The sequence below is a fragment of the Melanotaenia boesemani genome, chromosome 1 (genome assembly GCF_017639745.1).
Source record: "Melanotaenia boesemani isolate fMelBoe1 chromosome 1, fMelBoe1.pri, whole genome shotgun sequence".
NCBI lineage: Eukaryota > Metazoa > Chordata > Actinopteri > Atheriniformes > Melanotaeniidae > Melanotaenia > Melanotaenia boesemani.
The window spans coordinates 44,322,160-44,336,468 of NC_055682.1; the positions used below are offsets into that span (position 1 = coordinate 44,322,160).

Below are 14,309 nucleotides of genomic sequence, written 5' to 3' on the forward strand. Positions count from 1 at the left end.
ACCAAACTAGTTTGGAAAACACTGCATAAAGTGATTTTTATTCATGACTGAGATTGTGAAGCACATTTACTAACTGCAAAGGCCTGTATTTGTGTTGTTTAGTCCAGTATCAAGCTGTATAGCCAAGATGCCATGAAATAGCCTGTTAGCTATGATGCTAACGTGTCTGGTACAGCAACGTGACCAAGACAAAGCTGCTTAAAATAATCACTATGGAGATTTCATCATAAATTAATTGATATTGATGTGATATAAACTGCACAATTGGGACACATTTGGGAGAACATAGGATGTCTCCGATTGCTTACCATCTCATGGACGACTGCCTGAGTGCTGGTGTCCAGCAGAAGTGCAGGACATCACTTCCAGTTTCCCCATTTCAATTCTTATAACCTCTACGGAAACCAATCGCATAAATTTTAAATAAGAGAATCTTGTTTGTTTTACAACTTTGATTATTTAAACCAAGATAGTATGTATTAACCAATTACATTTAATCAATTTTAGAATTGATTAAATTTAGTAAATTATAATTAATTTAATGCACACATTTAAAAAATATTAGTTTTTTTTAACAAAATCAAATAGATACAAATGAATAAAGATTAACTCTGCCATGAATCATTTGTGTGAGTGTACTGTCCCTTTAAGACGTCGATGTTTGATGATGTCAGCGCTGCTCTCAGTCCGCTCTTTACTGTCTGAGAGAAGGTACGGTACATTTTTCTGGTCGTAGTTAAACGAGTATTTCTGGTTTTTTATCCATGCAAATCAAGTGTCTAGGATTGTTAACTATTCTGAAGCACTTCACATGCAGTTTTGTGCCGTTTGGTTGAATAAGATGAGACTCTGTACAGCTACAGGGTTTTTATTATATGTTCGCTAACATGAGACCGATGACCAACCTGTGTGAAGCAAGCTGCATGTCACAGCTCATTTGTTTTATTTGTACAGACTGCCAACTACCAGGCTGATATTAATGAGAAACCAGCAACATGGTCCAGTTTTAAGGTAACAGAGTTGTATATTTAATGAATTGTGATGTGTTAAAACTAGATTCTAATTATGCTGGGTACTTTCCTAGCTGGGGTTTTATTTGTAACTGGTTTAATCTTCATTATCTACAAGTTGCAAATGGTGTAATCTGTCGGGTGGAGCCCTCTGCCATAACACACCTCCATGCAGTTGTACGTACTCTTCATACTCCACAGATTTTTAGTAATGGGTCAGAGAAGAACACATGTTTATTTAATTTGCATTACAGGAGGATGAAGACACCTTGTCAGCTGCCACCGAGAGGGAGGGTTCATAGAGCCCTGTAGAGGTTGTACAACTTGAAAATAACATCTAATCTAATCTAACAGTTAATCATTGCGTGTTACGATAATACAACTTCACCATTTTTCCTTTAACAGATCAATGTTAGAAGTGACCCGAGGAAGAGGGTCCATCCACAGCCCAACTTATTCCACTAAGCTGCTGTCCGGCCTGCGGCTTACAATGAACCAAGACCTGGAACAGCTGACAAGCTGTACCTCCACCAACAAACAGAAACATCACATGTAGAAATGGGGCACATGAGGTTGCAGATGAAAGAAACAAATGTAGAACTGCTGGAACGCGAGTTAGGTGGCTGAGTCGGACGTTGCTCTCCTCTCATTGTGGCGATGTTATAGAGAATGTCACATGCCGTATCTGGAGTGGCTCTGAGCCTACGAAGGCACTGGAAGCGGCCTTAATTTATTATGAAGATGGCGCTGAGGATGGCTGCTGCATCTCAAGCTCTCTCCCTTAATGTTATTTTTTCCCCTTATTTAGTCTTATCCTTTTTTTCTTATGCTAGAGATAATTACTATGCATCAGATCGGTGGTGGAAAAAACTTTTTTTTTTTTTAATCCCCACTGCCACCAGCTTACGGCTGGGAATCTCCATGGTGGCGCTTACCTGTTGTACCTAAGCGGCAGAGAGGGTCACATACTGGAGTCCTGGTCCGGGTGACGAAACGAGGGAATCGGCCTCCTCTACCGAGTATTCTTCTGGCAGGCGTTCAGTCATTGGCCAACAAGCTGGATGAACTTCGGAGCAGGATGGCATTTCAAAGGGAGATTAACACCTTTAAAGGAAACTTGGCTCGACCCCTCGATCCCGGACTAGGCCTTTGTTCCCGAGGGACTCTCCGTTTATTGGCTGGACTGGACTCTACATTCAGAAAAGAGCAAGGGAGGTGGTGTCAGTTTCATGGTGAACAAGTGGTGTTAGGATGTGGGAATTATTTCTACGGGCTGTACTCCGGACCTGGAGCACCTCATGATCAGATGCCGGCCTTATTATCTTCCGTGTGAGTTCACATCGGTTGTCATGACAACAGTGTATGTTCCACCACATGCTGAAACCAACGAGGCCATGAAGACCTGTTTGAAGTTATCGACAGGGCCGAGACTTCATGGCCAGAGGCTGCGTTTATTGTAGCGGGGATTTTAACAGCACCAACCTGAGGAAAGTCCTGCCGAGATACCACCAACACATCAGCTGTTCTACGCTGGCAAGAACACAATAGATCTTTACACCCCTTACACAAACACATATAAGGCCCTCCCTCGATCTCCTTTTGGGAAATCTGGTCACTCCTCAGTTCTGCTTCTACCTTCCTATAGACAGAAACTGAAGTCACACGGACCAGTGAGGCGGACCATTCAGCAGTGGTTTGTCCAGTCGAGTTACAGCATTCAAGCCCGTCCCACCAGCTCAAGGACAGATTCATACCACAGGACATAAGCGTCACATTTAAATAACAGCATTTTCTTGTTGCATATTATTAATTTTACTGTATAAGTTATTTGTAATATTCGTGCTTTTTGTGTTTGACTATTTTTATGTGGTTTATATTCTTTTTAGCTTTGTTAGGAGAGCCTGGGATCTAAGAATTTCACTGCCAATGATTAATAATGTAATCATTGTGCAGTGACAATAAATTCATTCATTCATTCAGCATCCCAGTAGTCATCTCTACCCTGGCTGGAGTCCTGCAGTGAGCCAAGTTGTAATGATGCTACGGGCCGAGCTCAGGATCAGGGTCATGGGTCAGCAAACCATCAAACTCTCCTATAATACAGGATACAATATTACATTTTGTTAGTTGTGATAGGTCAAACAAAATATTGATTTTAATGTAAATAACTCACCACGGGCAGATCTAGCGCTCAGTGTACACTCAGGAAAGACTGGAGGGTCGTCACAGACCCAGACCACTTTGCTTCCATGTTACTGACGATGTGGCTGCATCTCATCTTCAAAGGACAGAACAGTAATTAGCTGAAGTAGCTGTAATGTGAAGTATCTGGGATTCTAAAGCTACGATTTACCTGCACATTAATGCTGTGGAAAGACTTCCTATTCACATAATCTCCTTCATCTACTGAAGGAGCTGTGATAGGAACCTGAGTCCATCTATGCAGCCAATCACACCCGGAAACCCTAAAATATATCAGATTATCTGATGTGTTCCACACTTACAATAAGTTCATTATTGTTTGGACAAATACCTGCAATTCTGTGGAATTCTTCTTTGCATCTTGTGGGTCAGTGTCTTGAGAAAAACCACAAAAATGTAGAGCAAAGGTGTATGTGTGTTCAGTGTAACAGTGACAGTTCTTACTGTCCGACAGACTGTTGCCTTTGAAATATGCTCAGCGTTACCAACGTTATAAAGAAATCTCCCATTGGCAAAAAACCGAAGTGCAACAGAAAGAACCTGCTCCAACATGTCCACCATGTGTCATATGAACAATATGAGGGCTGAGCATACTGCTCAGATACATGATCGATTGTTTAGAAAAACGCTAACACTCAAACAAATAATCATGAGGGAATGATAAAACATCCAAGCGGGGTCTGATCATCCTTTCCCGACATAGATATCTGCTGAGTAAAAAGGACACAGCTTCTCTGACACTTCCTTCAGTCTGCAGCTAAAGAGGAGGAACTCGGGGTTAGTAGAAGAAAACCCACCAGTTAGCTTCACAGAGTCTGTTGCTGCAGAAACTGATACAGAATTAGACTGAACTTGCTTTGTGAAACCGAAACCGAAAACCCAGAGTGTCTCTGAACTCTGAGTCAACTAACTCAGAGTTTTGACTAAACCCGCTTTCTGAAACGGCCTCTGATCCTTTAACCAGATCAGAAACAATCACTTTTGCTGCCTCCACTCTTTAGGAACTGTTGTGGACAAAGATCGAACCAAAGCCTGGAGCAACATTCCACATCACCGGTCCCCGTTTCTGTGCCAGTCCCCTTTTCTGTGCCGGTCCCCGTTTCTTTCCTGGTCCCCATTTATGTGCCGGTCCCCGTTTCTGTGCCAGTCCCCGTTTCTTTCCTGGTCCCCGTTTCTGTACCGGTCCCCGTTTCTGTCCTGGTCCCCGTTTCTGTGCCGGTCCCCTTTTCTGTGCCGGTCCCCGTTTCTTTCCTGGTCCCCATTTATGTGCCGGTCCCCGTTTCTGTGCCAGTCCCCGTTTCTTTCCTGGTCCCCGTTTCTGTACCGGTCCCCGTTTCTGTCCTGGTCCCTGTTTCTGTGCCGGTCCCCATTTCTGTCCTGGTCCTGCCGGTACCCGTTTCCGTCCTGATAACCAACTGTTCTTTGCTAACAGGAATTTTGTAACACACACATCTATGGCTTGTTGAAACAAACACATTTAAAAAAATCTGAGTTTTCCACATAGTCCTTGTCCCCAGTTTAATCTTTACTATGGCCTCTGTGTTGGACTGCCGAATGGGTCAGGGGTCTCCGGGAGCTATGCAGTAACTCAGAGAAGCCAGGAGAGGGTGCTACAATGCGGAGTTCACTGGCAGAAAGAAAACTTTTCTGTGCTTGGCTTCTCATGGCAAAAGCCACTGATTCTCATCTCTAGTGGCATATCAAATAAATGATGATGGTCTTCCTCTGTCCTTCACTGGCCAGAGGTGATATAATTCTTCACAGCTGTCATAAAACATACCAGCAAAGCTTTAACAGCTAAATATTCTAGCTGTGTTGCTGTGCTTGCAGGTGTTTGACCAATGAGTCACAGAGAAGACGAGGGGATTGCAGGACTGTCTAAACAGTAACTACACAAAAAGGTCAAAGACCTGGACTTTGTTTAGAGGCCCAGCCGTAAATTTAACGAGGATGAGTTTATGTTTCATGTGACGTGTGTTGGTATATGATCACAGAACAGAGAAATCCACGTTAGACCTCTTTGCACAGCTTAGTTCAGAACACTGACCTAAAAACAAAAGCAACTGAAGACAAAAACTAAAATACATATGTGGTGTTTACTGAGCACAAATATCACACAGTGATTATGAATGTTTGAGTTTTACAGATAAACTGTTCAGATGAAGAGAAGGGAGTCAGGCAATTGAGAGCAGACTCCTCCCTATGAACTTTAGAAAGATCTTCTTCTGCTGAGGCTCATTCCTCATCTCCACCACAGCAGAGGTAAGTAGGAACCAGAAAAGACATTTAAACTGGATCATTGTCTCAGGTGTGTTGTTTTACTCACAGTTTGTTAACCAGCTGCACGTGATAATTGGGAAGGGAGTCAAACTCAGGATGGTGGGCATGGTGACTGGCAGTATCCTGATTAAATTACTGCTGTGTACAATATCATGACTGTGGAATAATACTGCCTTTACGGGTTTGTTTCCTCTGGAAATCACACAATCTGCTGCAGGTGAAGGGATGGTAAATGGTCTGTATTTATATAGCACTTTACTGTACCTGGTATGATACCCAAAGCACTTTACATCATACATCACATTCACACACTGATGGCGGAAGCTGCCATGCAAGGTGCTAACCATGATCCATCAGGGCAATTTTGGGACACCTCGAAATGAGTTCAACAGGCCAAGGACTGAACCAGCAACCCTCAGGCTACAAGGCAACCACTCTACCCACTGAGCCACTATATAGCTAACAGGTGGTGGCAGCTGTGTTAGCTAAAAGATGGTGGTAGCTAACATAGCTAACAGGTGCTGTTACCAGCCTGGTAAAGGATCTGGTTGTTATGTAAAAGCATTAACTTTAACTTGTTTTAAGAATTGCTTGTTATAACCTGATTATAACCTATAACACTGATTTCACTTTAAAATACATCATTGACCTAAATTCATTTGTTAAAAGACTAATATTTTTTTTTATTTGACTAAAACTAAACTACAACTATGAAACTTAGAAACGACTAAAATGTGACTAAAAATAATAAAGCATTTTTGTCTTGAAGACTAAAACTGAGACTAAAACTGAGATGCTGCTACAAACAACACTGCAATGACATGTGAGCTGGAGGAGCATTCCAGCCATGTATGAACCCTCCTTTCGGCAGCAGGTTCCACAGGACATGTGTAACGCAAGGACCCCTCAGAGACAAAGGCAGGTTAATGATCTTTTACATGATTACACAACAGGAACTCGGAGGACTTGTCTCACTGTGAAAACGGAGGAGGCGGCGGGGGGTAAGGGAAGCCAGGAATAGAGAGGGAGTGAGTCCTTCATGAGCGTAGGATAAGGTCCGACAGGGAGTGACTGTGGTGCTGGTGTATATGAGGACTGATGAGTCAATGGGAGACAGGTGTGACAGGTTGGCTTGATTGGAGAGATGGGATCAGGAACAGGTGTGGAGGATCAGGGGAGTGCCGACGGAGGATTGGCAGGACAGGCCGTGACAACATGAGAGAACGATGTAATGAAGCCTTTGACATGAAAAGAAACCTCCACCCTGAGCAGTGTGAGAGACTGGTAGCCCTTACAACACAACAAGCAGCTTCACAATCCTGGCATATTCACAGAGCAGGTAAAATCACCAGCTCTGCTTTTCACCGTGCATCTAAAGAAGTTCATTTAGATAGAACAACCTAATGAAAACCATGCACTATAACTCCTTCCCAGGCACAGTAAGAGTGCCTGGGAAGGCCTTTCCGATGCCCCTTTTAAAGAAGATTTCTGTCTTGACCAAAGATTCCAGCTGAAGAAAACACACCAGTATTACCACCAGGTTCAGCTCCACATCTTTGTCTGCAATGTCCAGTATTCTGATTTTGTGGTTTGGACATCTAAGGAACTGATTTTAAATCGAATCCCAAAAGATGAACAGCTCTTACACGAGGTTTTGCCTGCGTTTCTTATCTGGCATTTTACCAGAACTTTTAACCCGCAGCCAAGATCCTGCACTCCAACCATTAAAACTTTGTAGTACCTGTAAAAAGGTAAAGTTTGGGGAAATGATTGACTGTATGGTATGTAAAAACTTCTACCATAACAGTTGAATGCAAATTAAAAGAAGACCACAGAACGCCATTGCAGTCAATGTACAGGAATAATCTTTATGGATATGTAAACACTTGATTCATGGCCACAAGTAAAATGTGTTGTGTATTCTGTATTGTCGTTTGGCCATGCATTCAGTATTCAATGTGTGAGTAAATCTTCATGTCCACAATTTATTTAACAAATTGCAATATGTGAAAAAGGGCTCAAACCAATGATCTAGATACAAATTTACCGATTTAATTTTGTTTAATTTGTTTAGATATTTAGAGATTGTTTAGATATATCTTGTGTAGATATTTAAATACATTATTTTATAATAAGCTTTCAACTGAAGAGCCACGTATTCAAAAGAAGTAAAACTTCCAAGATATAACTGCTTCCACTGAAATTATTCATTAAATAAAACTGCTCCTACTCCTCCTCTCCTGTTCAGTCTGACCTCACTGATAAAACTAAAGTTGGGAGGGTTGATTCGATAAGAGCAGCTGCTCTGTTATCTTGGTTTAACCAGGTTTCAGTTAAAAACATAAAATTAAGATTGTGTTCAGTGATAAAATATTAATTAAAAATGTTTTCCCTGCTAATGACCTAACATTTAATAAAGCTATTTGATGGGTTTATTTAATTTAATTGGAATTTAATGAAGCACTTCCAAGTTACTGCAGTGAATTGGCAACAGTTCACTTTCCACCAATTTATATTATAACCTGGGAAGGAGCAGTTTTCTGAGGTTGTGAAATGAACATCAACGCGTCATCAGTATAAAGGGAGATTTTGCTTGATGTGTACTAAGTCTCATTACCAGGTGGGTACATTGCAGACCTCTAAGACTGATGGGGTAAGAGTGGATTACTACACAGCTGTTAGAAACCTTCATCCTCTTTCCTCCTCATGCACATGGAGAAAAGCAGAACTTCCTAGGAGCTCAGTCCTCTAGATCTAGGGATTTGGAAGTGGAGCAAGACTTTGGACTGTTAAAAAGTTTGTCCAGATGGTCAGTTAGAGTCTAGTCTTGAATTCATGTCTTCTGTCCTTTCAGATATGCTTAAAACCTGGATCTGCTTCTTCCTCCTCCTTTCAGGTAAATTTATCCTTCATTCAAACTCATTTGTAGCTTCTTTTGTTTGCCAGTATCCATTGATGTAATGCTGTCCCACTTCTGCAGGGGGGAGGACATTTATGATCCACAACACTCAGCTCAGCCTGTGTCTGGAGGACTCAGAGGACAAAGTCCTCTTGAAGAAGTGCAACCTGGACTCAGAATCTCAGCAGTGGGTCTGGACCAACCAGGGCATGCTGATGTGTGTCTCGTCCTCCAGATGTTTAACCTCTGAAGGAAATGAGCTGGTCCAGACTCGGCCCTGCAACAGGCCAGATGTGGATGCTGCAGGACTAAAATGGGACTGCAACAGCAGCAGACTTATCAGCAGAAACACCTCCATGTTCCTGTCCAGCAACGGCAAGCATGTGACTCTCAGCCAGCACAGCAAGCATTCAAAGTGGAGGTCTCTGGATGAGGGGGACATCTGCCAGGACAGACTCAGTAAGTCTGTTCTGTAGGCTTCATCCTTCAGTATTTTACTTGTTTTGTTAAACATTTTATGTAAATTATTTATGTAAATTAGAAGCATCTTGATAAGAATTTTCAGCATCAGACTAATGATGGGTCTGCTGGTATGAAGCTGGGATGTTGTGTTCCTCCTCAGGAATGAGGAGAGCATCAGAAGACTCGGGCCAGTTTGAGTATGAAGACGAGTCAGCCAGAGAGCAAGGCATGACGGAGGAACAGAGGGAGTATCTCCGCTGGTACTACCGCACAGAGGACCGTAAGTTGATCATGAGATTACAGATCATATCTTAGGTTCCTCAGATTTATTTGAGCTGCAGGGATGATTAGTTAGGTGGATCTGAAAGTCTTGACCCTCACAAAACCTGAAGCTGTTTTTTCACCACACCTCCAATAACTAGAGTAGGTGAACTTCATCTTCCTCACCTCATTGTGGTGGACCAAATGGAGAAGTGTGGGCTAATCCAGACCATCTATTAGTCAAACACCTTCTGTCCAAACCAGTTCTTGGAGAACAATATTGCTATTTTCTAGAGATGGTTTTCCTTGGTTTCTTCCATGCATGAGCATGTGTCTGTGAGCCAACTGTACCTGTGTCAGCCATTTTAATTTACTTTTAAAACACAATGTTGTAAACCAGGGGTGCCCAAATCCAGTCCTCGAGATCTACCATCCTGCAACTTTTAGATGCAACCCTTCTCCAACACACCTGAATCAAATGACTGGCTCGTTACCAGGCCTCTGCAGAGCTGAATGACATGCAGATGACCTCTGATTCAAGCGTGTTGGAGAAGGGTTGCATCTAAAAGTTGCAGGATGGTAGATCTCGAGGACCGAACTTGGGCACCCCTGTTGTAAACAAACACACAAGCAGATACAAAGACAAAGTAGCTGGATGCATTTCTAGTCCAGTTTTGTCGAGCTGAACTCCAAGGTTCTTGTTTTCCGTCACCACGTCCACCTCTTCTCTCAGGAAGTAAACAGTGCTGTGTTTACTCCTGGTCCTCCTGAAGTTTTTTTTATGTTCTAGATGAGGTGATTGTTTCTGCTCCATCTCACACTGACCAGTTCTCTGTACTTCTCGTCCATCATCAATACTCCCTACAGCTGCAGAGTAATCAGAGTATTTCTGAAGGATGACAGGACTCAGAGTTGTACTGGAAGTCTGAGGTGTACAGTGTGAAGAGAAATGGTGAGAGAACAGTCCCTTGTGATTGGAGTAGATTAGATTAGCCTTTATTGTCATTATACGCAGTACAATGGGATTTAAAAAGCAGCTCCATAAATGTGCACACACTATTACTATAATAAAGAAAGGCTCGGCAATATAAAATATAGAGAAAAGTAAATATAAATACACAATAAAACGACTGAGCTAATGTAAGGTGGTGCAGTGGTCAGTGCAAATAATTTATGTGCAAATGGCAGTGCAGTTTGATTTAGTGCAAGTTTGCGTTCAATGTGGTGACAGCCTTGAGGAAGAAACTGTCCCTGAGTCTGTCTGTTCTGGCCTTCATGGACGAAAGCGCCTGCCAGAAGGCAACAGGTTGAAGAGATGGAAGCCAGGGCGGGTGGTGTTCTTTAAGATTCTGGCTCTGCTGAGACAGCGGGAGGCATAGATGATAGTCAGGGAGGGCAGAGGGCAGACAATGATCTTTTGTGCAGTATTTGTTACCCTCTGCAGCAGGGCCGGCTCTGCTCTGCAGTCTCTTCCTGTCGGCCTTTGTGCAGCTGGCGAGTCACAGCAGAGGTCAGCAGGCTGTCAATGGTGGACCAGTAGAAGGTCACCAGCAGATGTGTGTGTAATTTCTCCTTCCTGAGCTCTCTGCTACTGCTGGGCCTTCTTGACCAGCACTGTGGTGTTAACCGAGCAAGAGAGGTCCGCAGAGATACGAGGAATTTGAAGGACTCAACTCGCTCTACACATTCACCATACAGAGGGGCTGCTCTGTTAAGCCTGAAGTCCAGGAGTGGTGCTTCAGTGCTGCTGACCACCATCTCAGACACACTGCTCGGGTGCGTGGTATGGATATGGATATGGGCATGGGCGTCACCTTGGGGGATGTGGGTGTTTCGACACCCACAATTTTCATGGTAAAAGGACCCAGCACTTTTGCTGTTTTATATATATATATATATATAAACTTCTGCACAAACGCTGCTCCAGTCGGTCTGTGCTGCGTGACTCCCTCCTCTCCTCCTCCTCCTACTCTCCTGTTGCTCCTTGAAGCTTGATGTGACTGTTGGTGATCAGCTGAACTGCTTTCTTGTCCCAGCGTCATCTCTCTTGTTTATCGTTCACCTCGTGCTGAAGAAGAAACTAGCAGGATGTTCTGTAAAACGGTAGCCCGTTTAATCAGAAAGCCTTTTGTTTGCATGTATTTTCTATTATTGTCATTATTGCTGAGGTTTGCTGGTGATACGGCTGTAAAACCTGCTGGTCCTGATACAGCAAATGAATCAGGTTCAGAGTTTCAAGATTAAACAAGGGGTGTCTTCTCTAAATCACTGGTGGTGTGCAGATGTTGGATCGGCATGTTCTCCTTTTAGGAGCCATAGATGTGGTGAAGGAAAATCATGAACAGGTTTTGAATGCAGATCAGAGCAGCTTCTTTAACCAGGTGGTTGGCAGGTGATAGGAAGGATTTATATGCAGGGTCGGTTCTAGAAAAGTTTTAATGAGGGGGCCAGGCAGGGGCACTGATCAGGAAAAGGGGGACACAGATTATTTTTTTAAGGCCTGGATTGTAGTAAATAATTAACAGGTGATTAGAACTTAAGGGTTCATCAAATGTTAAATTTGGAAAAACATTCAATATTTTGAGTGTTGATGTACACAACATATAGAAGTGCATTACATGCTGCATTCACTGACACTTGGGATATCTGATGTGAAGTTTCTGATCCTCGACATTTCATAGGTTTATAATTAAAATTCCTTATATTCCAACTATATATGGTTGCCATTTGTTAAAAGTCAGTGAATTTTAAACTCCATGTAAGGACAGACTGATAGGTTCCTAGTACAGGTGCTTGTCATAAAATTAGAATATCACAAAAAGTTGATTTATTTCACAAATTCGGTTCAAATAGTAAAACTTGAATAATGTAGACATTGTATCACGTTATAAGCATCATGTTAGGAACATCATGTTAGAATCATCACGCGAGAACAATCATGTTAGAACCATCATGTTAGAACCACCATGTTAGAACCATCACATTACAACCCTCATGTTAGAACCATAACATTACAACCATCATGTTAGAACCATCATGTTAGAATCATCACGCCAGAATCATCATGTTAGAACCATCATGTTAGAACTTTCATGTTAGAACTATCATGTTAAAACTTTCATGTTAGAACCATCACATTAGAACCATCACGTTACAACCATCATGTTAGAAACATCATGTCAGAATCATGACGCGAGAACAATCATGTTAGAACAATCATGTTAGAACCACCATGTTAGAACCATCACATTACAGCAATCATGTTAGAACCATCACATTACAACCATCATGTTAGAACCATCACATTACAACCATCATGTTAGAACCATCACATTACAACCATCATGTTAGAACCATCACATTACAACAATCATGTTAGAACCATCACATTACAACAATCATGTTAGAACCATCACATTACAACAATCATGTTAGAACCATCACATTACAACCATCATGTTAGAACTATCATGTTAGAACCATCACGTTAGAATCATCCCGCCAGAACAATCATGTTAGAACCATCACATTACAACCATCATGTTAGAACCATCACATTACAACCATCATGTTAGAACCATCACATTTCAGCAATCATGTTAGAACCATCACATTACAACCATCGTGTTAGAACAATCATGTTAGAACCATCAGATTACAAGCATCATGTTAGAACCATCACATTACAACCATCATGTTTGAACCATCACATTACAACAATCATGTTAGAACTATCACATTACAACCATCATGTTAGAATAATCATGTTAGAACCATCACATTACAACCATCATGTTAGAACCATCACATTACAACAATCATGTTAGAACCATCACATTACAACCATCGTGTTAGAACAATCATGTTAGAACCATCACATTACAACCATCATGTTAGAACCATCACATTACAACAATCATGTTAGAACCATCACATTACAACCATCATGTTAGAACAATCATGTTAGAACCATCACATTACAACCATCATGTTAGAACCATCACATTACAACCATCATGTTAGAACCATCACATTACAACCATCATGTTAGAACCATCACATTACAGCAATCATGTTAGAACCATCACATTACAACCATCGTGTTAGAACAATCATGTTAGAACCATCAGATTACAACCATCATGTTAGAACCATCACATTACAACCATCATGTTAGAACCATCACATTACAACCATCATGTTGAAACCATCACCTTACAACAATCATGTTAGAACCATCACATTACAACCATCATGTTAGAACCATCACATTACAACAATCATGTTAGAACAATCATGTTAGAACCATCATATTACAACCATCATGTTAGAACCATCACATTGCAACAATCATGTTAGAACCATCACATTACAACCATCATGTTAGAACAATCATGTTAGAACCATCACATTACAACCATCGTGTTAGAACAATCATGTTAGAACCATCACATTACAACCATCATGTTAGAACCATCACATTACAACAATCATGTTAGAACCATCACATTACAACCATCATGTTAGAACAATCATGTTAGAATCATCACGCCAGAACAATCATGTTAGAACCATCACATTACAACCATCATGTTAGAACAATCATGTTAGAACCATCACATTACAACAATCATGTTAGAACCATCACATTGCAACCATCATGTTAGAACAATCATGTTAGAACCATCACATTACAACCATCATGTTAGAACCATCACATTACAACAATCATGTTAAAACCATCACATTACAACCATCATGTTAGAACAATCATGTTAGAACCATCAGATTACAACCATCATGTTAGAACCATCACATTACAACCATCATGTTAGAACCATCACATTACAACCATCATGTTAAAACCATCACCTTACAATGATCATGTTAGAACCATCACATTACAACCATCATGTTAGAACCATCACATTACAACAATCGTGTTAGAACAATCATGTTAGAACCATCACATTACAACCATCATGTTAGAACCATCACATTACAACAATCATGTTAGAACCATCACATTACAACCATCATGTTAGAACAATCATGTTAGAACCATCACATTGCAACCACCGTGTTAGAACAATCATGTTAGAACCATCACATTACAACCATCATGTCAGAACCATCACATTACAACAATCATGTTAGAACCATCACATTACAACCATCATGTTAGAACAATCATG

At 41.4% G+C, this 14,309-nt stretch overlaps 1 protein-coding gene and 1 long non-coding RNA gene across 3 annotated transcripts in view; both read left to right on the forward strand.

The window, feature by feature from the left end:
• Nucleotides 1–824: 824 nt before the first annotated feature.
• LOC121641627 lies at nucleotides 825–2,038 on the forward strand. 2 transcript variants are annotated; one of them, XR_006010746.1, is made up of 3 exons: nucleotides 825–1,187; nucleotides 1,265–1,324; nucleotides 1,416–2,038. It is a non-coding gene; the product is annotated as an uncharacterized LOC121641627 (long non-coding RNA). The 2 variants fall into 2 exon arrangements; XR_006010747.1 differs by having other exon boundaries at nucleotides 825–1,011.
• Nucleotides 2,039–5,181: 3,143 nt separating this feature from the next.
• Nucleotides 5,182–14,309, forward strand: part of si:cabz01068815.1 (solute carrier family 51 subunit beta) — a 41,788-nt gene continuing 32,660 nt past the window's right edge. Inside the window, exons 1-4 of the mRNA XM_041987842.1 lie at nucleotides 5,182–5,474; nucleotides 8,347–8,388; nucleotides 8,473–8,850; nucleotides 9,014–9,133. Coding sequence (XP_041843776.1) covers nucleotides 8,349–8,388; nucleotides 8,473–8,850; nucleotides 9,014–9,133 — 538 coding nt within the window. The 5' untranslated portion in view covers nucleotides 5,182–5,474; nucleotides 8,347–8,348. The remainder of the gene's footprint in view (nucleotides 5,475–8,346; nucleotides 8,389–8,472; nucleotides 8,851–9,013; nucleotides 9,134–14,309) is intronic.